The following is a 22509-nucleotide window of genomic DNA, read 5'->3' on the forward strand; positions in this document are numbered from 1 at the left end:
ACACACGTCGATTTAGAACACAGATCAAGTGAATTTAGAATAAATACCTCTTGAAGCCATAATCCCAAACGGAATTGGTTTGATAATCTCACAGCAAGCACAATTGCGCAAGCCAAAAGCCAAATCTTCCTTTTCTTCTCTTCTATCGTGCTAGGCAGCTTTTTAATGGGCAAAACTGATTTGATAGGTTGTTGAGAGAAAAAGGGGAATCGGCCTTTATATTCTTGATAAACGTCAAAATAGAATCCTCCCACTACAAAGCGTAGTTTTTAAAATAACCACAAGTCAAAACACCAGTTTTTTACAATAACCAACTTTCTTTTTGCCATTCATCGAAATGACTTTTGAAGGTAAATGTCAATTTTATCCCTGTTATGTATTGTAATTACAAAAATATATCATTTGTCAAAATACAATAATACTCTCTTTAAAAAAGTAATAAATTCAAATAATCCCACTTAAATTTCAAAACGAAATCACTTTTCTTATCAAATTTTTCAACACAGTTAAAAAGAAATTTCCTCTTCCATATGCTTGAACATTGAAATCTCAAAAAATTATCAAACACTCAACAAAAAAGTATTACACACAATCGGCACTTGAATTTGGTAAGTATAAATACGTATGTTTAATTTCATTTTAGTTAAATTAGTACATTGTTTGAGTATTTAAATTTTATTTCAACATATAATTTTAGAAAAATGAAAGATTACAGTCTTAAATGGATGTAAAATTATGTTTTTTAGCAAAAACGAGAAAAAAATTCACCTGTGCAGATGCAAGCAGTCGAATTTTTGTGTCCGAGCCGGATGTTTAACAACCGGCCCCGATCTGAACCGGCTGTTACACGTAATTTTTTTTGTCCTTTTATTCTCGTAATTATAATTTTTTTATTAAATGATGTTTCGTAATGCAGATATGGGATCAATTGCTGTCCCGATTTGTTACTTTGGTGAATTTGAAAATAATGACAATGATCAATGGGTGTGGAAATGGATGAGTGAAAGACATGGTTGTACTGCAATTGTAATAACATCCAGTACATCATATGCAGAAATGTACAATGAGATAGAGAACTTATTGGAAGTCGATCTCTCTGAGTACGCCATGGAATTGGGATTTCTAATGGGCGAGAATATATCCATTTCAATTCCACATATAACGATTACTTTTGAAGTTGAAATGAAGGTTTTAATTGAAATGAATCAGAAACGTGCGATTCCTATTTGCATAACTTTGATGAAGAAGAATGTCCCCGAGAGTGAACAGGTAGATTTTGATGGAAGGGATCGTAATGTGAATGAATTTTGGGACGCAGTGGAAATAGTGCGTGATGATGTTGTAGCTGTTCCAGAGACAGTTGCTCCTCACCATGATGTCACTGTTACACATAGAATTTGCTTGGCAGTTCAAGACAACGAAATAGATAATGACTTTACAAATGAGAATTTGATTACTTTATCCCGTTTGAAACATGTGTCGAGTGGGAGCTCACAGGCTGGACAGAGTGCACGGTCCTCTAATTGTTTGCATATAGTCTCCGATGATGAAGATTTGTATGTCGAGCAACTATTTGACACGAAGAAAGATTTGCAGAAAGCTATTCACCGAATTGCTTTGAAACACAATTTTGAGTTTAAAGTGAAGAAATCAAACAAGTCGACTTACACAATTGTCTGCGTTGACGACAGTTGCCTTTGACGTTTGCGAGCAACGAAAATGGACACAAATAAGTTCTTTGTGGTTCGTAAGTATGCACGGGAACATACTTGTAAAGTGGGTATTCGTCGAAATAATCACAGGCAAGCTCGATCATGATTCATTGGTCGAGAAGTAATGCACAAATTTCAGGACTCACGAACAATCTACAGACCTTCGGACATTATTAATGACGTTCGTCGAGAGTACGGGATAGTCATGAGCTATCAGAAGATTTAGAAGGTTAAAGAATGCGCGTTGGAGGACTTGATGGGTTCGACCGAGGAGAGTTATGCTAAATTGGTCAGATATTAATTTTAATTGTTTATTTAATTATTTATCGAATCTTTATCTAATGTGTAATTAATTATTTAATTCAATTGTTAGTTTTTCATTTTTTTAATATTGTTTATTTAATTATTTAAATTATGATTATTGTTTATTTAATTGGTCAGATTTTGCTATAAGATGGGAAGAATTAATACTGAATCGACATTTTTTATTGAGAATGATGACGAGAATCGCTTTAAGTATTTCTTTAGGGCCCTTGGACGATGGGTTCGAGGATTTCGAAACGCAATGCGACCCTTAATTCTAGTGGACGGTACAACCCTCAAGGCGAGATACGGGGGCAAGTTGATTATTGCAACGTGTCGAGATGCTAACATCCAAATTTACCCTCTTACATTCGGCATAGTTGACGAAGAAAATGATTTGGCAATGCGTTGGTTTTTCACGAAGTTGAGGGAAGTAATTGGGGATGTTGAGAACCTTGCATTCGTATTCGACCGAGGGCAATCAATAATTAACGGTATGGCCGAAGTCTTCCCCGAGGCACATCATAGTTATTATATGTACCATATACAAGGAAATCTGAAGACCAAGTATCGAGGCAAGGGTATCGTTACATTGTTTAGGAGTGCTGCAGAGGCTTACAGTTTTCAAGAGTCTGAAAAATTTATGGTTGAAATCGAAAGTAAATCCTATGATGCATGGGAGTATCTGACGGAGATGGGGATCGAACATTGGGCTCGATCACATTTTCCAAGACGTCGATACAACATGATGACGTTGAACAATGCAGAGTCGCTCAATGCCTTATCTAAGAAGGATTGAGAGTTACCAATTCTCGCAATGCTTGAGAACATTCGTGACAAGCTGCAACAGTGATTTCATGATCGTCATGAGGAATCACAGAGTTGCACAAGTGTGCTAACCCTCAAGAAGATAAACTCTTGAAGATTCTAGAGGTGGCAAGGAAGGTATATGTAGAACCACTAGATCAATTTCGCTTCTCCGCGAGATGTGCACGTAATTTCAGATACATCGTCGACTTAAATGATAACACGTGCAAGTGTAGACAGTTTCAGTTGGAGAGTTTTCCATGTACACATGCAATGGCGGTGACTATGTATAGAGGAATTCCACCACACACCTTATGCAGTGCTTATTACACGACTGGTTCTTGGAGAACAGTATATGCCGAAACCATATTTCCTATACCGAATGAAGTCGAGTGGGAAGTTTCGGATCACATTCTCTCATTGAATAACTTGTTGCCACCAGCAGTCAGCCCACGTACTCCTGAACGTACACGTACGTCTAGAATACCATCGATCGGAGAATTTCTCCGACCTTGTAAGTGCGACAGGTGTGTGCAACAGGACATACTAGAAGATTTTGTACAAATCAGATCCCTCTGCATGACAACGTAACAGATATATAATTGAAATTTATGTAACATTATTTATAACATTGATATTAATTATTCACGCATATTCTTAATGTTAATTATTAGATTTAGTTTTTTTATTTTAATATTTCATTAATTAGTTGCGTAATATTTGAAGTTAATCTTTTTTTAAAACTCAGTGCGTTCTCCACAATATACCCAAACATTATAAATACGTCATGAAACATTTAAATAAACACATAAACTAAAAAACCAATTTTAAATATTAAAAAAATAATATATGTTTCACAATTATTTCGTAATTACAAATGAATGAATGAAATATATAATGTTTAAACGTTACAATATGTACAATTATTTTAAAGAAACACGACTCAATATCTACGGATCACCATTAAATTCAAATAAATCACAAGCTAATTTATTTCACCAATTTTGTATCCACGCTTGGTTGATTGCGTCAACCTTCTGTGCTACACTCAAAAATTCTATGTACTTGATAGCGAATATGCCGCAATCACCCCTACAATTACGAAATATTGTATTAGCACTTACAAAATATTCTAACTAGATCGTAAGTTGTAAATTACAAAAATAAATTAATAAACACTTACGATATTTGTTGTCTCGCTGCCGTCGTCGTGTCCAGCACGGTGGCTAGTCTGTCTTGCATAGTAATGTTCGCTCTTCTAACCAGCATGGGGACGATCACAGACACCGACTCCAGATTTTGCTCGAGCTGACCTTGTGTCAGGCATGAATGATTGGGGTCATACACATACATAGTCGAGTCGGTAAATACAATCTCCACTGCAATGTAGTGATGATTGACACACACCGAAATGTACAGATGCGTACAACCCTCCCATGACTTTCCCCCGACACTCGGCCACATCCCTACGACCCACTCCATCATGTATGTAGGCACCATGTACTCGCTACCCATAGCTTGCAACGTCTGATACTCAATATCAATAGCACGTATGAACTCAGTATTCAATATGAGTCGGTCAGGAATGTTGAACGATCTTGGATGTCGTTCAGCTCGATCTCGTAGCAAATCCATGGCGAAATCAATGTGCTGCACAAATTAAAAAAGGAGTTATTTAATTTCATAAATGTAAAACGCAAAAATATGTATACGTAATAAATAAAACTATTACTACTTCACTTACATCATCGGCGAGCCAAGCCCCCGAAGTTGTGATGTCGTGAAACCACTTGTAAGCGTCCGAGATTGTCTTACGAACAATCCTGCGACTGACTCTGAAAAATAAGAAAAGAAATTGTTAAGTAAAAATATAGATGTGTCAGCATCTGCGTAATGTACTAATCCTTAACGAATAATACAATACTTACCCGGGCATAAGTGCTTTCACTCCGCCTCGAATGCTTTCCCTTGGCGTGGTCCACCTCCCTGAATAAATTCGGGTGCGTGCCATTGACGAACCTCCTCCTTTTCGCCTCCGCGGTAAACGGAGACACAATGTACTGTGATGGTGCCCTCGGCCTCTTGCTAACCACCAGCTCCGGCACATCAACAGTACGCGAAAACCCTCCCAATATCCGACACTCCCTCACCTACCATCGGAACCACCTCTTTCGTCCCCTCCAACACAAAAACTACGTCTGGCAAGTCTGACGTCTGATATGGTACCCTCTCTGCCTCGGATACCCCCTCCTCCTCCTTCGACACCCTCATGAGCTCCGCCTCGGGTAACCTTTCCTCCTCCGGCACCCTCTCCTCCTCCGATACCTTCACGACCTCCTCCTCCGACACCCTAACAACCTCCACCTCCGGAACCCTCCTGATCGCTGCCTCAGGTACCCCCTCCTCCTCCGGCACCCTCCCAACCTCCTCTTCTGGCACCCTCTCCTCCTCTGATACCCTAATGACCCCCTCCTCCGGCACCCTCTCGACCCCCTCCTCCTTCGACACCCTGACGACCCCCACCTCCGGCACTCTCCCGACCCCCTCCTCCTCCGACGCCCTGACGGCCCTCCACCTCCGGCACCCTCTCGACCGCCGCCTCTGGTACCCCCTCCTCCATCTCCATCGGGGCCTGATCCTCTATCTCCATATCTATCGGGCCATCGAGATATGATGCTAATGCATCATTCGATGCCCACAACGAGTCAACATACCCCGTTTGACCTCCTCGACTCTGATAACCACCAGCCCCTCCGTCACCCCCTCCGTCCCTATAGCCGCCTGTCCCTCCGCACCCCCTCCATCCCGATACTCGCTAGTCCCACGCAGGCCTACTATGTCGCCCCCGTATCGCTACGACCTCAGCATAAAGGTCTGCTAAACCGACCTGTACCATCCCGACATCACGTCGTAAGTCAGCTACTTTGCCTCGTAAGCTAGCTACGTCGCCTCTGATCTCCATCATAAGTCGGAACATATCATCGATAGTAGTACCCTAACTACGTGCAGCTGATCCACGTGGGAGGCGTCCAGACGCAAGAGATGAGCTCATGCAGGGAGGTGACACTCTCAACGGAGGTGATCGCATGTAGGGAGGGGACATCCTCGATGGAGGCGACATCCTCGAGGAATATGACACCCTCGACGGAGGTGACACCCTCGGCAGAGGCGACATCCTTGGGGAATGTGTCACCTTCGGCGAAGGTGATAGTCGACGGCACTCCTGAAAAAAGAAACATTACAAAACAATAACTTCATTAAAAAATTATAATGATAATCAACATATTATATTCAATTAACATACCATGTCCCGATCGACGATGGACTCGAGCCTCTCTCAAGCAACACGATCTGTCAACAACTCACGGATATAAGTCTGATTCTCCTCCTCGATCGATGGTGTCAGCTCAGTGAGGACTTCAACCTGACATATTGACATTTCATCGAATTACTTACCACGTAGCCAGCTTAGAAAATGACATACAACAGAAAGCGCAAATATATAATACGTACCTCAGGATCGTCTAGGATAACTGATAGTTGTTTTGCAAGGGGCTTGTCTTGTGCTCGCCAACGGTGCATCCGAGAGATGCATGTATCCCCTCTCCTCGTATACTGACCAGCTAGGACGGGAACAGTCTCGTAGACCCATATCTACAATAATTACGATTATTATATGTACAATTTAATAAAAAAATGGATAACGCATTATATTAAACATTTACCTGCAAAGCTAACGGCAGGCCATATACATCGTACTTACGCTCCGACCTATCTCCTCTAGGCATCGAATGCCCCCTCTTGAAAATGTGTAACGTATCTGAAAAGTATTTCTCCCCCCCACGGATAGTTGTTGAACGTATCGATGTCATCAACAACTTGCAAATAAAAACGTCAATCGACGTCTTCCTGTGATGACACCTCAGTACGCTCTCTAGTATAAATACCATCCTCAATTTCAACTTGTCGGACATCTGGTCGCATCCTCTGAATGCATCTCCTAACTACGCCAGTGTCACTGTCGTGTGCCCATTAAAGTAATCATTCAGCAGCCTCTTGTCTGTCGAAATACTGGCCCTCGCTGCCTCGTCGCTCGTACATCTCAATCCAGTGATGAGGTCAAACTCGAATATAGAAAATGTAGCAATCTTGCCCCCAAGATCAAAGTGGAGGGCATCTCCGTCAACTGGTTTAAGCAGCCGACACAGTAATGAATCGATCAACTGTCTCGATAATTGTACAGATCGCAGTGAATAAATGGGCCATAGGCAGGATCGATGTAATATCTCTACGTGCTCCTTGTCCAGTGAATCCAACACTGCTGTGAAGCTAGCAAAGTTACAGTTCGACGTAACTTTGCCAGGAACCTGTCTCAAGGCTGCATCCAAATGATAATCCATCCTGCAAAATTTCAAATGTTAGAACATTTAAAACATAATGTCACAAAATTTAACTAACTGAACTGTAAGTAATATACGTACGAAATAACAGGTAATAAACAAAATGAATTAAAAATTACACAACAACTTATAAAAAAGGGAAAAAGTAATTTCTATAAAATTATTTATTTCATAATTTATTTTAACCCATGTTAGAAATTTATTTCAATTCTTTATTTAATTAAATTTGATTGTTTATATTTAATTATATATTTAAATAAAATATTTTGAAAATTTATATTTCTTACGTATTTAATTTGTTTATTTTTATTTAAATGTTTATTATTTATTTCGATTGTTTATCAAAATTATTTATTTCGATTGTTTATCAAAATTATTTATTTCGATTGTTTATCAAAATTATTTATTTCGATTGTTTATTTGTTTATTTCACATTTATTTTAATTGTTTATTGAATTCTTAATTTTAATTATTTATTATAATTGTATATTTAATTATTTTCTTTAAATTATTTATTGAACATTGAAGCGTAAATATGTAATTATTTGTTATATTTTTTTTAGTTGTTTATCCAATATTTATTTTAATTATTAAGTGAATATTTAATTATTTATTTTAAATGTGAGATATTTATTTCAATTGTTTAGCTACATTTTAATTACTTACTTTGATTATTTTTATCCAATTATTTTTCATTTAATTGTTTCAATTGTTCATTTAAATTATTTGATTTAATTACTTATACTGATCGATTATCTACATTATTTATTGAACAAGAGCAAATGCAAATATTTTATTATTTATTTCAAATGTTAGAAATTTATTTCAATTAAACATTAATTAATATTTTGATTATTAACATTTATTCATTTATCATTTAGATAATCATTTAATTATTATTTAAATGTTCATTATTTATTTTGTGTGTTTCAATTAATCATTTATCCAATTGTTTTTCATTTATTTGTTTCAATTGTTCATTTAAATTATTTGATTTAATTACTTATATGAATCGATTATTTAAATTATTTATTGAAAAAGCAATGGTAAATATTTAATAATATTATTTCAAATGTTAGAAATTTATTTCAATTAAACTTTAATTAATATTTTCAATATTAACATTTATTCATTTATTATTTAAATAATCATGTAATTATTATTTAAATGTTCATTATTTATTTTTGTGCATTTAAATTAATTATTTATTCCAATTGATTTTCATTATTTGTTTCAATTGTTTATTTAAATTATTTGATCTAATTACTTAGATGGAAAGATTATTTAAATTATTTATTGAACAAACAAATGTAATTATTTAATTCAAATGTTAGAAATTTGTATCAATTAAATTTTAATTGGTATTTTGATTAATAACATTTATTGATTTATCTTTTAAATAATCATTTAATTATTATTTACATGTCCATTATTTATTTTTGTGAGAAATTAATTATTTATTCCAATGATTTTTCATTTCAATTGTTCATTTAAATTATTTAATTTAATTATTTAAATTATTTATTGAACAAGTAAACGTAAATATTTAATTATTTATTTAAAATGTTAAATTTCTTTCAATTAATCTGTAATTAAATTTTACTTACGTATTTTGATTATTAACATTTATTCATTATTTATATTTTTCTTTTATCATTTAAATAATAATTAAATAATAATTTAAAGATAGTAAACAAAAGTTAAAACAGACAGGTCGTCTGTTAACAGACACATCGTCTGTTAACAGACGGCACCGACGGCTGTGCCGTCTGTTAAACAGAAGGCACAGCCGTCTTCCCCAAAGACGGCCCCCTTGCCGGAGATCACCATTTCCGGCGATCTCCGTCACCTAAACTTTAAAAAATGTTAGTTTTTACTATTTTTATATATTATACAATGATTTCTACCACTATTTCCAACAAAATAAACCTTTAACATAGATTAATGAGGGAAAAATTATGCAAAACTTACTTTCTTCGCTTCTAATGGTGGCCGGTCGGTCTCCTCCCAAGAAAAACTCGTCGGTTTCCTTCTTTTCCTTCCCTTCTTTCTCTCCTGTCGTTGGTTTCAGATTTTCTTATCAGGGGCAGTTTTGGGTTTTCATTGTTTTTAAAGTTTTTACAAATTTATTATTATTATTATTATTATTTTTAAATAGTGGTCAACGGTCATTTTGAAAAATTGTATGATTTTTTTGCCTATCTGTCACCATTTCCTCCCTACTACAAGAATCTAATTTGGCCTATACTTATTCCACAAATCAAGCCAAATGGGTTTAAGCCCATAAAGGTTCACCAAACCCAAAATACCAGTTATGATCACATATAACCTATTGAGGGTGTGTTTGATTGCATTTATTTTTCATGAAAAATTTCGATTTTTCATCCAAATTCCTACTTTGAATGTTTGATTGCTAATTTTTTTCGTTGAAAATATATCTAATTTTTTTTCTTGTTTTGAAGGAAAATAGTTTCTTTGGGCATGTAGGTTTTTGTTTTCCTCAAAATAAGAAAAACATTTTCTTTTTCAGATTATATTTTTTATTTCCATCAACCACACTCTAAGGAAAATTTGATTCTCATTTAGCCAGTGGTGAATTGTATCATTGATTTTTCTAATTCTAATGGGCAAACAAATGAGTTGTGTTTATTCTAATTCTAATGGAGAACTTGATGTTTGTGCAGCCATTGTTGGATTGTTCAACTATATGTGGCCCAGAAGTAAATTTTCTACTATTTTAGAGAGAATTGCAGCCATTGTATCAAACCATTCATTTTTCTCATACTTGACCTAAATCTTTTATTTATGTCAGCCACATTATCAAACCTTTCAAAAATTCGCCCCTGAATAGCCGTTAGTTTATCAGAATAATTGATTTTGACCAAATATAGAAAGGACAAAATAGTAACTTTACAATTTTAACATAAAAATAATTTAAAATAAATAAATAAAATATCAAAAGGGAACTTCTATTCATCTCCTTTCCAAACCCACCCCATCCCCTCTACCCCAACCCTAACCAATCCAAATCAACCCACCACGGCCACCACCCACACCCGCTTATGCTACCAAGATTAGGGAAATTGATAATAATGAGAGTGACACTCACAGCCGCTTAACTTTTCTCCAATTGATGAACATTTTGTTCTAAGTTTCAATACGTAATTCACATCAAACGGTATCGACATTTCTAGAGGGGTTATGTCATTTCTTGATTTCCTATTTAGAAGCATGAAATCATGCGAGAATCATGTTTAAGAATCTAGCACCAGAGTTAGCTTATTCTTTTCGAAATATATTGAGTATCGATTAATGTTACGATTACTTGTTAATGATTAAAAGGATAGGACGGATTCACCACAAAAGCTTTTCATTCCGGGGTGTAAGTGTACGGAGAAGTGCACTAGTGATTCAACGTACTGGTTTGGCGAGTTGCATTGTTCTTTCTTTTAAAAAGGAGCACATTGATCCCATTAATAGATCCTACGAAAAATTTCCAAATCTATATTAAAGTGAATCTTGCATATCCCAACTTTGTGAAGTTTGATTTTACTTCTCAACTTGAGATAACGTTCAAAAATGTAAAATGAGGCATGCATGCACCATAATGAATGCTTGACAATTTTAACCAAAAAAATTGATATTTGTTGTCACTGCTTACGAGTATGCTATCATAATAAGCCATGTTTGTCTACCTTTAAAGTAGAAAAATAATATTTTGAATATTTTGGAGAATGTGTGATTAAAAAATAAAAAAAAAAATTTGAATTTATATCTAAAATTTTTATTGTGAAAATATATAATTGAAAATAAGATTAAGAAATAAGAGTTTTAAAATAGAAAAAACCTGCACGTATACAGGTGTCGTGATTTCACTGAGGCCTTACAAGCCCCTCACTATTTGGGGGTGAGCTCCACATGTATTTAAAAAAAATGTGGGGCCCTCCCCCACTTGTTTCTTGTTGGCACGGATCTGAAACAGGCCTGTACTTGTAGTTTCTCTCTTTAAAATAATGATAGACATATATTGAAGCAAGGATGAAATTTTCCCTTAACCATATATACAACCTCAAATCCCTCGAGGGGTAGATGGAATTAGGTGTGAAAAAACCAAAACTTTGCCTCAAAAGACATTTCCATTATCATTTTTTCCCAACAAAAAGTGGAATATTATGTGCTTAAATTGCCTCAAACTTTTAGCCAATCTTGAAACAATGAATCTCAAACACAACCCTGAATGGATCTATTAGCAAATTCTGTAATTTTCCATTCTCTTCTAATTCTAATTCTTATCCTAAATTTTGTTCTAATATTACCAGCTGCAGCCAACACCATTTTTACCGACCATGACGACTTCGTATACAAACAATGTTCAAACCAGACTTATACAAATCTCATTCTTCCTCACTTTTTCAACAATTTCTTATCCAATCCTCCCACTCTAAGTTCCATGAAACCAGCATTTACAATGATCATACGGGTCCGCTTTCAGGTCGGTTCCAGTTCAGAAATTATCTTAGCCAATCCGAGTGCAAAAACTGCATGAAAAACTTCCCAGAACTGTCAAAAAATCTGTGCGGCTCAAAGATAGCAGCCCGAATCCAGCTTTCGGGTTGCTACATCCACTATCAGGCTGATGGGGTTGAGACGTCTTGAGTTCAACTCCTACACAAAAGTTGCAGCAAATATAAAGTGAAAAAATGTAGATTTGAAGACGTGAAAGACGAAGCATTTGCAGCACTGCAACGTAGGGTTTTGAGTGGCAGTGGATTTTACGAGACAACGTATGAATTTATTCATGTGATAGTGCAGTGCGAAGAGAGCTTGGGGGGATTTTCAGGGCCTAAGGTGAACATCAGAATGTAGGCCCTAAAATTTTAGTGTGCATACAAAATCTATAAGTATACTATGAAGTTAATAGTTAACTTGTTAATTTAAACCTTAATAATAAAACATCAAATAAAAAGTATTATACAAATGATTTATATTATAATCAAATAATAAAGTCGATGATGTTTCAAACGACCAGTTAAATACTATTCGTTTTGCAATTTTAGAGCCAAAAACATTATTGAAATTTGAATGATCTACATGTTCAATCATTTATTTCTCAATTGATGACATAGTCAATTACTTCAATCTTTCTTGTGATTTAGTTGATCGAAAATAAGATATGATTAAAAAAAATTTGCAAGTAATATAAGTATTTTTGAAATGTCTTCAAATATTGTAGCACTTTAATTACTCTCGTTACTTCATTTAGAATATAACGCCTCAAGACATATAACTCAGACCATAAATCATTTCCATTAATATCCGAACGTCCATTATTTTTGTACTGTATGAAGGGGGGACCCACTAAGGGACGAGTGGGGTCGGCCATCCCCATTGAATTTTCAAAAAGCTTCAATACGACCTTATTAAATTTAAATTTTCATTTTTTTGGCTTTTTTTTTTCACAAATTATTTTAGGCAGTTTTCTGTCTCACCCCCATTGAAGAATAATTCTAGGTCTTTCCCTATGTGTATACACTTATATATTGTCTTTCGGGAAAATTTGAAATCAACATGCCTATAATACTAATATAAAAGAAGATGATCTTTCAAAAGTGCTCGGTCTAGAGAGTCATGGGTAAATATAAGGGATTGGAGGGGGAGTTTGCTATACAAAGTATCCATATTAACTCAAAGGGAGTATAGTATATCTCACTTAAAAGAGGAACAAAATCATTCGAAGATTCAAGTGGCAGATATGGAGAGGACTATCAACTAATTAAAAAAGGGTTAGTGAGTTCATCAATGTGAAATATAACGTATATACATTTCATTTCACAAAATTAAGTAAGTAGCTTTTAAATTTTTTATCTTGATAGTCTCAAGAAAAGCAAAATGAAGAATTATCCCGTCTTCCTTGTTAAAAAGTATCCTTCCTTTTCATTCGTCAAATATATATTCTCAAAGTTGTCTATAACAAGATTCCTAAAATTGCATTGTAAGATACTAGATTGGATTGGAACAGGAGAAGAAGCAGCATAAAGACGTTGATCTTCAAGTGATCCAAAAATATTGGTTCATTACATCTCTCTAGGACCTAATGTTGTAAGAGTTTAGGTTGATGTAGCTATGAAACTATATCCATTCATGTGGAAGGTTATTTCTTATACGACTTGCAATGAAGAATGTGTTGGTACCACATGCATGCCCGACTACCAAAGTTGTAATGGAGTAAATAGCATGGATAATAATGTAAAATTTTGTATGCTAATATCTTCGGTAACTAATTAAAATTTTGACTTTCTTACTTTACATTATTTTTGTAATCTAATAAGTTGTTCAACTTTGTTCATTGGTTTGATGGACGTTTTCTCAAAACATGTTGAAAGAGTTCAAAAAATTTTCTTTTGCAAAACTAGAATGAGATGATTCTAATTTGATTTTGTTTGCTGCGTTTCCAAGCATATATTGCTATTAGTAGTTGATGTGAATACGGAAAATATCTAGATCTTTATTGAACAGCTAAACTTATGTATTTTTACGAGACAATATTGATCCATGTTTTGGAATTTATTATCGACCTGATTATAAGTTCATATTTGTAGTCCAAAAATAAAGCTATTGAATATTTACATTTGACAATTAATGGATTTTATAAATACTAAAATCATATCAGGAATGCTATTTAATATGTATATGTAACAATAAAAAATGCTATTGAAAATGCATTACATTAAAAAAAATGCTATAAATATTAATATTATGATTGAAAAAAATGCTATTGAAGTTATAACTATTGCGATTAAAGAATGCTATTAAAACTGAAGTTATACCAAAAAATGCTATCAAAATAAAAAAGTTAGCATGAAAGGAATGCTATAAATACTAAAATTCTGACGATAATGAAATGCTATTTTAAAGTTTTTTAATATCACTTTATAAAAGCATTGAAAAAATGTTATAATGAAGGTACGACTTTTAGTAACATTACCTATAATAGCATGTGCTAAATCTGTGAATTCTTGAACCTTTTAAAGTTCTAATTTTCTTCTAATGCCCTTTCTAGAATGAACTCTTTATCTAGGAAGATTGTATATTTTGAGATGAATGCTTTCTTCTTAATGGGATTATAGAATTAATATTTACTTATCTCTCTTAGATATCTCACAATAAGATGTTTGTCAGACTTAAACTCATGCTCATCCGATTCGACGCGCCTTACACAAGCGTCACGAACCCGAACTTTTTTAGGAGAAAAGTTGAGTCTTCCGCATTTCAATAACTCGTACGAAGTTTTGTCAACCGTTTTAAATGGAACATGATTTAGCATGTAGCACACGACATTCACTGCATGACCTTAAAACGATTTCGGGAGATTTGCATCACCCATAATTGATCACAACATATCTAACAATGTGCAATTCCTACTTTCACATACATTATCATGTTCCAATGTATGCAATGGAGTCCACTGCAAGATAATCTCCTTCTACTGTGATATATTATCCACTTCAGTTAGATCTTAGTGTGACAATATATTTACATTATTTCTTTTCTTCTCTATTTCTCTACTTCTAAAATTGATAGAATAGGAAGAGAAGAAAATATGAATAGAATAAACTCTGCTAGAGTAGATAGGATTTATTTACTAATCTAATTGTTGACATTCGTGTGCGCAGGTCGCGCCCGCACCCAAGTTCAAGGTCTGAAGGTCATTTCGGTTCCTGATTTGCACCTCCCCTGCGCGCGCACATGGAGAGAGTCTCTATACTACACATGATTACACATCTCCAAAGCATAGTCATATATAAGGTGGTTTAAGTTTTCTTGGTTTTCCTATGTGGGATAAATGTCTTTATTCCCACAAAACCAACTTCCAATGACTAACTTTACCTGAGCTTCATTTTTGACAAATAAATATATGAAATCGATGTTCTTGCGGAGGAGAACACATATCAACTTTGATATTCCACATTGGACCAACGGGTCCCATCGAAAATTATGTCATAAGTGAGCCGCTCACTCAATTTTTTTCCAACAAAGACTAAATAGACATTAATAATTATCTCATAATTTTACAATACTTTCTTGAATTTATGAACACTTTTATTTATTTATTTATTTTATATATGTATTATCATTTTATCCTCTTTTAATTTTAAATTTTCTCCATTTTTAAAACTTTAACTGATCTCAAATCCCAACAACCATAACTATTAGCTCGTTGTTACCTTTCAATTTTTGGGTGGCAATGAACCAAAAACCAATAGCCAACATTGACCAAATTAACAACTTAATGTTTATTCTCATCCTTTCTATCCTAACTTGTCGTCGCCGAGAGACAACGAGTCGACGACAAGAAAATATCACAGGAATTTATGCGTCTTTAACAATCACCATGTCCCACCATCACCTACCCATCAAGCTCCTCGAAATCACCATCATTTCGGCACAAGACCTGCCGCCAGTGTCCAAAATGCTGCGCACCTTCGCCGTCGCATATATACATCCTGATCACAAGTTAACGACAAAGGTGGATCACAAAGGGCACACGAATCCCATATGGAATTACAAGGTAGCCTTCCTCGTAGATGACGCATTCCTTGAATCCGAAAACCCGGCTGTCACAATTGAAATCTATAATGTTGCATGGTTGCGTGACCTCCCCGTTGGGACAACCCATCTTCCCATAAACAATCTTATGCCCTCCCTCGCACAGAAAAATCAAAGCTCGCGGCATGTTGCGCTTCAGATTTGTCGTCCATCAGGTCACTTGCAGGGAATCCTGAATATTGGTGTCCACCTGATAGACAACAGCATCCCGGATGAAATCCCCGGCAGTGAATTAAGCATTTCAACAATTAAGAATAATGATGAGGAAATGAATGATCAGACTCACGAAGAAAACAATAATTTAATCCAGAAGGAAGGAGAAAAGAATTCTAGGATCCAAATATCACCCATGAATTCAACTCTCTCTCCAATCTCACAGAAAATCATAAAACTGAATCCATCAGATCCTGATTTGCAGGCTGAAACAAAGAGTTTTGTTGCTTCCAATGCCTCTCTTTTTTCTGCAATGCGGCCATTGCCATCAGAGGTGGCAGTTTATCTGAAGAACGGTTTATATTCCACCCAAGGGGACGAATACGGGAGCTCTGTTTTCGAAGACTGGTCACTTCCGGGTGAATCTGAAGATGGTAGGATGAAATCAGTAAACATTGAAGGGAGAAAAGGCGATCAAATCCCACTGACAAGTGATCATAAGTGTAAGAAGAAACCCCTAGGGTATCATAGTAGAGGACGTTCTGTTCGAAAAGGATTATTTTCTTGTTTTGGAAATATCGTTGGATTCAAGTTCAGCTTCATTTGCGGGTCCAAGAGAATGAAGAAGAATAGAAAGAAAAAACAAAATTTTCCTTCATTCGGGGGGGAACCTTCTCATATCGAATATATAAATTCTTGATCTCCTTACGTTTCTATAAACAATATTGTATGAACAAGATTTTAAATATTTTTTGTTTTCATTTTGATGTTGTCTAAAGCTTGCTATAACCTTACAAAGCAAAATAGTTTTTGATAACTTGGTGTAACATGCGAGTAGATATATGCATCTCTTTGGTAGGAATTAAAATCTAAAATTTAATTTAAGTCAAAGTTGATAATTAATTTTAACCACTTATTATGGGATCCACAACTTTTAACCACACATTTTTTAAATTTTTATCAAAATCTACCAAAAATATAATTTTAATCCCCCATCAAATAAGAGCATACTATGTTATAATTATTTCAAGTTTTTAAATATTTGCTGGGACTCGGCCAGCAGCAGCAATGAGAAATTCTCACATAAGAGGTGGTGACTCTACAATTTTCTTTTACCTTCCCATATGATAAAAAATACTTTTAAATAGAATAAAAATTTAAATTACCTTATATATATATATATATATATATATATATATATATATATATATATATATATATAGTGTATGTGTGTATATATATGTATAAAAATTATATGTGCAGTATTATCAGTGTACATACCTTTTAAAGGGTAAACAAGAAATCCACATATTTAAATTTATATTAAATTAGTTGTTTCTACTTAAAATCTTATAATTTTTAATTACAAATAGACCTGTTCATAAAAAATGATGTAAATGAAAAAAAAAGTTATAAGAATTTGTAGTTGTAGTTTAATTTTTTTCGTAGAAAATAGAGATAAAAAAAATAAAAGAGAGTGTAAAGAGAAACCGAAACAAATATAACTACTAAAAAATAATTTTTAATCATGACTCTAATATTCATAGAAGGAAAAAAGAAAGAAAAATATTGAAAAAAATAAAAAATACAATTTTTGTTTGTGAAAGTCTCCTAATATCTTGGTATGCATGAGCGATAAATTTTAAGATTTTATTTTACTACTTTCTACTTAAAAATATTAACCTAGAGACCTTTATAAAAGTCTTCAAATGTCATTGATAATTTAAATACTCCAAGACTTATAATTTTAATTGAATATATTAAAGAGTCTCCAAGAGTTTACATTGAATATTCCTAAAGTTTTTAAATCTCAAAAAGCTTTTAAAAGTCTAAATTAAATACACCCCCTAAATATTCGAAAAGCAGGAGGATTCTTCATATCTCAAGATAATATGTGTAGAATGACAATAATATGATGAATCATACTACATCTACAATCTAGTTTGACATTATTGGATAGCAACTCACACTTAACAACATCACTTCATTTCAAAAAAGTGTTTTTTAAATCAATAGCCCAGATTTTAACAACACAAACATTGCCAATCTTTATCAAGTTGGATTGTACAAATAGCATAATTGTAACATGAAAGCAATAACGAGATGTTCATCCAGGCTGTCTTCTATATGTATCATAAATCTTGGAGGCTAGAATAAGATAAGAATATTCAATATTCTTCATTTCAAGGTAAGAATCTCAAATTAACTTATAAGCATTTATTTTAAAACTTATGGAAGCCCTAGAACACATTTAACATGAATAAAATAATAGGAACTAGAGAGCTGATTCACCATTCCAAGATAAGTGGACATAAGCCCCCCTGTAGCTTGATATTCAGCATTGATTTGGCTCAACACCGGTTGGGAGTCACTGAATGTGTCAATAGTTTGAGGTTTTACCTCTTTCGCACTCTCATAGGAAGTCTCTCAAGGTTAATGAGAATCAACCCAGCTCTAGCATTCAAATCATATAAAGATCCCTTTACATATGAAATCGACTTCTCTTTGATCTTCTGAGAATCAAAGCTCAAGATACTTTAATAGTCTGTGTGTCCTCCGCAACGAAATCTACTAAAGCTTGGCCTTTGATGGCTGTACATGGTTTGAAAGTCGAAGGATCTCAATTCCTATAACGAAGAACTCAATCCGAACAAAAAGAGGAACATAGACCAAATTCCAAAAGTGAAAGTATACCTATTTCAACAATTTGATATATGGTTCTCTATATTGTTGAGATTGATGTTTGTATAGCACTTTAGTGTTGTACAAATATACAGTCATTTCACAAATATAGGGCTTGTGATTAAACTATGTGAGAAGGTTTTCAATCATGCTGTCAAATATACTGTACCTGTAGCACTGCTCCAGACTCTTCAAAAATAAAAATAAAAATCCCAAAAAATAGAAGAAGGGACAAAAAAAAAATTGAAAATCTAAAGACATCAAGTGTGTAGAGGCAATAGCAAAACAACTATAAACCCCCGATTGGTATGAATTAAAATCAAATTTTTAGTAAATTTTGATAAAAGTTGATGAAATGTGTAGTTGAAAAGTTGTGGGATATATGAAATATGTAATTAAAATTAATTGTTGACTTTGACTTATATTAAAATCTAAATTTTAATTCTTATCAAACAAGGGCTAAGTGTTGCCTCGTCCGGCTAAGTCTTGGTTATCAATTAGGATTGATGAGTAGTTGAATTGATGATGAAGATAAACCTAATATCACTTATTTAGTTCAACTTCGCGGAAAAGAAATTGAAAAAACAAGAGAGGAATACAAGTGATGAGAGACTTTTATTGACATATTTGGAAGTTGGTATTGTTGGATAATTAATACTTTAAAATGCCGGATCTTTCATGTTAAATCATCGAGAAATATAATAATTAAAGCGGAAGCATACCTGAATCTGACATGGTTAATGCAATATGGATTTCGCGGTATGATCTTCCAAATCTACACGCAGTCTCCTTTCCTCTCTGTGATGGGATGCAGTAGAGAATGAACAATTCGTTTCGTTGCGTGTGATCTGGGGACCATAACCTATTTATATGAGGATGCCCTTTGACCTAATTTGACCCATCATAAAATTAGGACTTGGGCCCGGTCTCTACAAATATGTAAACCCATACTTTAATTGGATGCATTAAAGCCCAAAACCGAAACCTTATTAGAACACTTTAATCGGGCTCAACCGAATTCGATAGCCTATAATTTAACACACAATTATTCACACATACAAGCCCATCTTTAATTAAAAGTCCTTACAGGTATTGTTTTGAAAAATAGACTTTAAAAGTTGAAATACATCAGAATATACGATATGTGGAGTTTTGTGAAAAAAAACTGTTGTTACTTATGTTTAATTAACTCGTTTGAATATTGTGATTTAGATATTCACTTTGAGGAAACATTGGATTTTATTCAACGAGTTCAGTATATTTGTTTAGAGTATCTATTTTGCTTTATCTAAGGACGAACAAATGTTAATTAGTTTGGGGCGTTTGATAAGTGTAAATATTACACTTATCTTAGTCATATAAAGTAGCCTTTGAAAGTGATTATTATGAGCATGGTTCTTAATTGTGCTTTTACACTGATTATTTTAGGGAAAAGCCGAAATTGAAAAGAATGAATGAAAATGAAGGATAGCTGCTTAGAAAGGAGTAAAGAATGAATGATATTTTGATGTGAGTGTTTCGTAATGCAGGCAGAGTTTCTTTTAGTGGAGCACAGTGTAGACGTAAATCTATTTTGGATCGAACCAGTGTAACCATTGAATTCAACTCGAAAATCCCATCACCAAGTATGATTTGGAGGCAACAAATAAAAGATTCATGATCATTCAATTCTCTCTAAAATTACTGTATGGTAAATTACTATCTGAAGTGTTCTAAGGAAATATCCTGCTTTACTTTTCGCAAGTTATTTTCTGCATTCTAGAAATCATTTTTCAATACAATAAGGCAGTTCACTGATTAACAAAATTTGAAAAGACTATCAAAAATTGCTTCATTCTAGACTGACTCATTAAAATTATGCTGAAAAAGTAAAGGAGAATGCTAATTAAGCTGAATTTGCCTCAGTTGACTTGTTGCTTCTACTCTTACTAGTAATGAGTTTCTTATTGCTGTCTCCATCGCTAGGCGCCCCACAAGAAATGGTGAATTGAATCCCATACTGTTTTCCGAAAAAACAAGAAAACTTGTCTCCTTCTGAATTCCTTCGGGAAAATCTGTTAATTGATTTAGACTTATCGCCATCAATTTCATTCTCCGGCGCAGACTCTGTCCTCCGTCTCTCTCTTCTTGATGTATATTCATAACCTTTGGCTCTGGCTTCCTCGAATGTCAGATCCCCCAGGATGGAGCTTCCGGTTCCCTCATCTTCTGCAGGTTTATACATTTTCTTTGGGGCTCGTGCTGCCGGTGGTTGTGAATTCATTGCTAATTCCGCAGCCACAATCGAGGCTGATGGCCCAATATCCGAACACAATTCCGATCCATTTACCATTGAGCCATTACATACTGATCCCTGTTTTAGAGGGAATTCCGTGTCGATAACCTCAGATCCTAAGCTTAAAGAACGCCCTAGCTGTACTTTTGCTTCCAATTCGTTTTTCTCTTTCTCTTTCTCTTTCTCTTCCTCTCCTTCATATTGCGACTGATTATCATTTTTTTCCTCATTTGTTTCAGAACAATTCCCAGGGTTGATAGGGGTAGGGAGTGGCATACTTCTCATACTGCTGTTCAGAAGCCGAACGCCCATGTTGAGGATTCCCTGAGGGCTTCCTGACGGCCGGCGAACCTGAAGGGCTACAAACCGTATGTTTTTGGACTTTGTTTTATTCCAGGGCAATGGAGTGATGAGATCTCTGACAAGAACTTGTACTGTCCCAACAAGAACATCGCGAAACCAGGAAAGAGTATAAATCTCCACGGTCACAGCAGCATTGTCGGATTCCAAGATTTCATCATCAATGGGGAATGCAAATTTACTATTCCATGTGGGATTGTTGTGGCCTCGTTTGTCGGTGGCCGTGCTAAGTTTTCGATTAGGATGAACCCATGTTAAGGCGTACATCCGCATTGATTTGGAGAGAGGAGCCAGGTCTTGAGCAGATATCAGGCTGACTTCGAGTAGATGGGAAGGGGGAACCGGAGATAGGGAAGAGGAGGAAGAGGCTGTGATGGTGGTCGAAATGGAAGGTGTCGACATCGTTTGACGTTTGCTGCCGTGGCAGGACGACAAACCAGGATTTGGAATAGAAATGGAAGAGTAGGAGGCGAGAGGGGGTGCATGTGGTTTTGTTGAAGATGCATGGTTGGGAGTTTTTAGGGGAGTTCTTGTCATTATCGATATTCGTAGAATATTCCTTCTTAAATTGGTTGGCCATGATCACTCCTATCAAAGAAACAAGTACTTTTCATCTCGAAAACATGGTTGATAAGCAAAACCCCTTACCTATTAATATGTCTTGTGATGATTACATTAGTTTAAAAAGTATTGTTCGTTGATAAGCGCATTTTATGCGCTTATTCGAGTGTCTATTCTTATTTATTCATACATAAATTTTGAGCAAATATCTACTTAATATGTGTAAATTGTGTTAATAGTAGGAAAATCCCAACTTGGATACAATTTGTGTGGGAAAAAAAAAGAAGAAGTTATTTGGAGCTTAATTGAAGTTGATTTGAAGCAATTGAAGATTAACTAGATTGTAAGAAATCAATTGAAAGTATTAGTGGAACATTCGGTAAAAATTTATAAGTTTCAAGAGTTAAATTCGACAATTGTAAAGATTGGGGACTCAATTCCAAATTGTTGAAACTTGCCTTATGTCAACTATAATGATTGTAGAATGAAGAGGACTTAATTACAAATATTAGAATATAAATGACTAAAATCATATCGGAAAAGGAATTCAATTGGAAAAAAGATTTGTTTTTTCCTTCCCAAACTATTTGATGAAAATCAATGTGAACAAGAATTTTGCCTAAATTTTATTCTATAAATACATACAATA

General features: G+C 34.6%; 1 protein-coding gene across 1 annotated transcript; it reads right to left on the reverse strand.

The window, feature by feature from the left end:
* Positions 1–20409: 20409 nt before the first annotated feature.
* Positions 20410–21750, reverse strand: LOC111389421. Its single transcript, XM_023014344.1, has one exon. The coding sequence runs from the start codon at positions 21699–21701 to the stop codon at positions 20550–20552; it is 1152 nt and encodes a 383-aa protein (XP_022870112.1). The 5' UTR covers positions 21702–21750; the 3' UTR covers positions 20410–20549.
* Positions 21751–22509: the final 759 nt, after the last annotated feature.

Source organism: Olea europaea, unplaced genomic scaffold (assembly GCF_002742605.1).
Source record: "Olea europaea var. sylvestris unplaced genomic scaffold, O_europaea_v1 scaffold589, whole genome shotgun sequence".
Lineage (NCBI taxonomy): Eukaryota > Viridiplantae > Streptophyta > Magnoliopsida > Lamiales > Oleaceae > Olea > Olea europaea.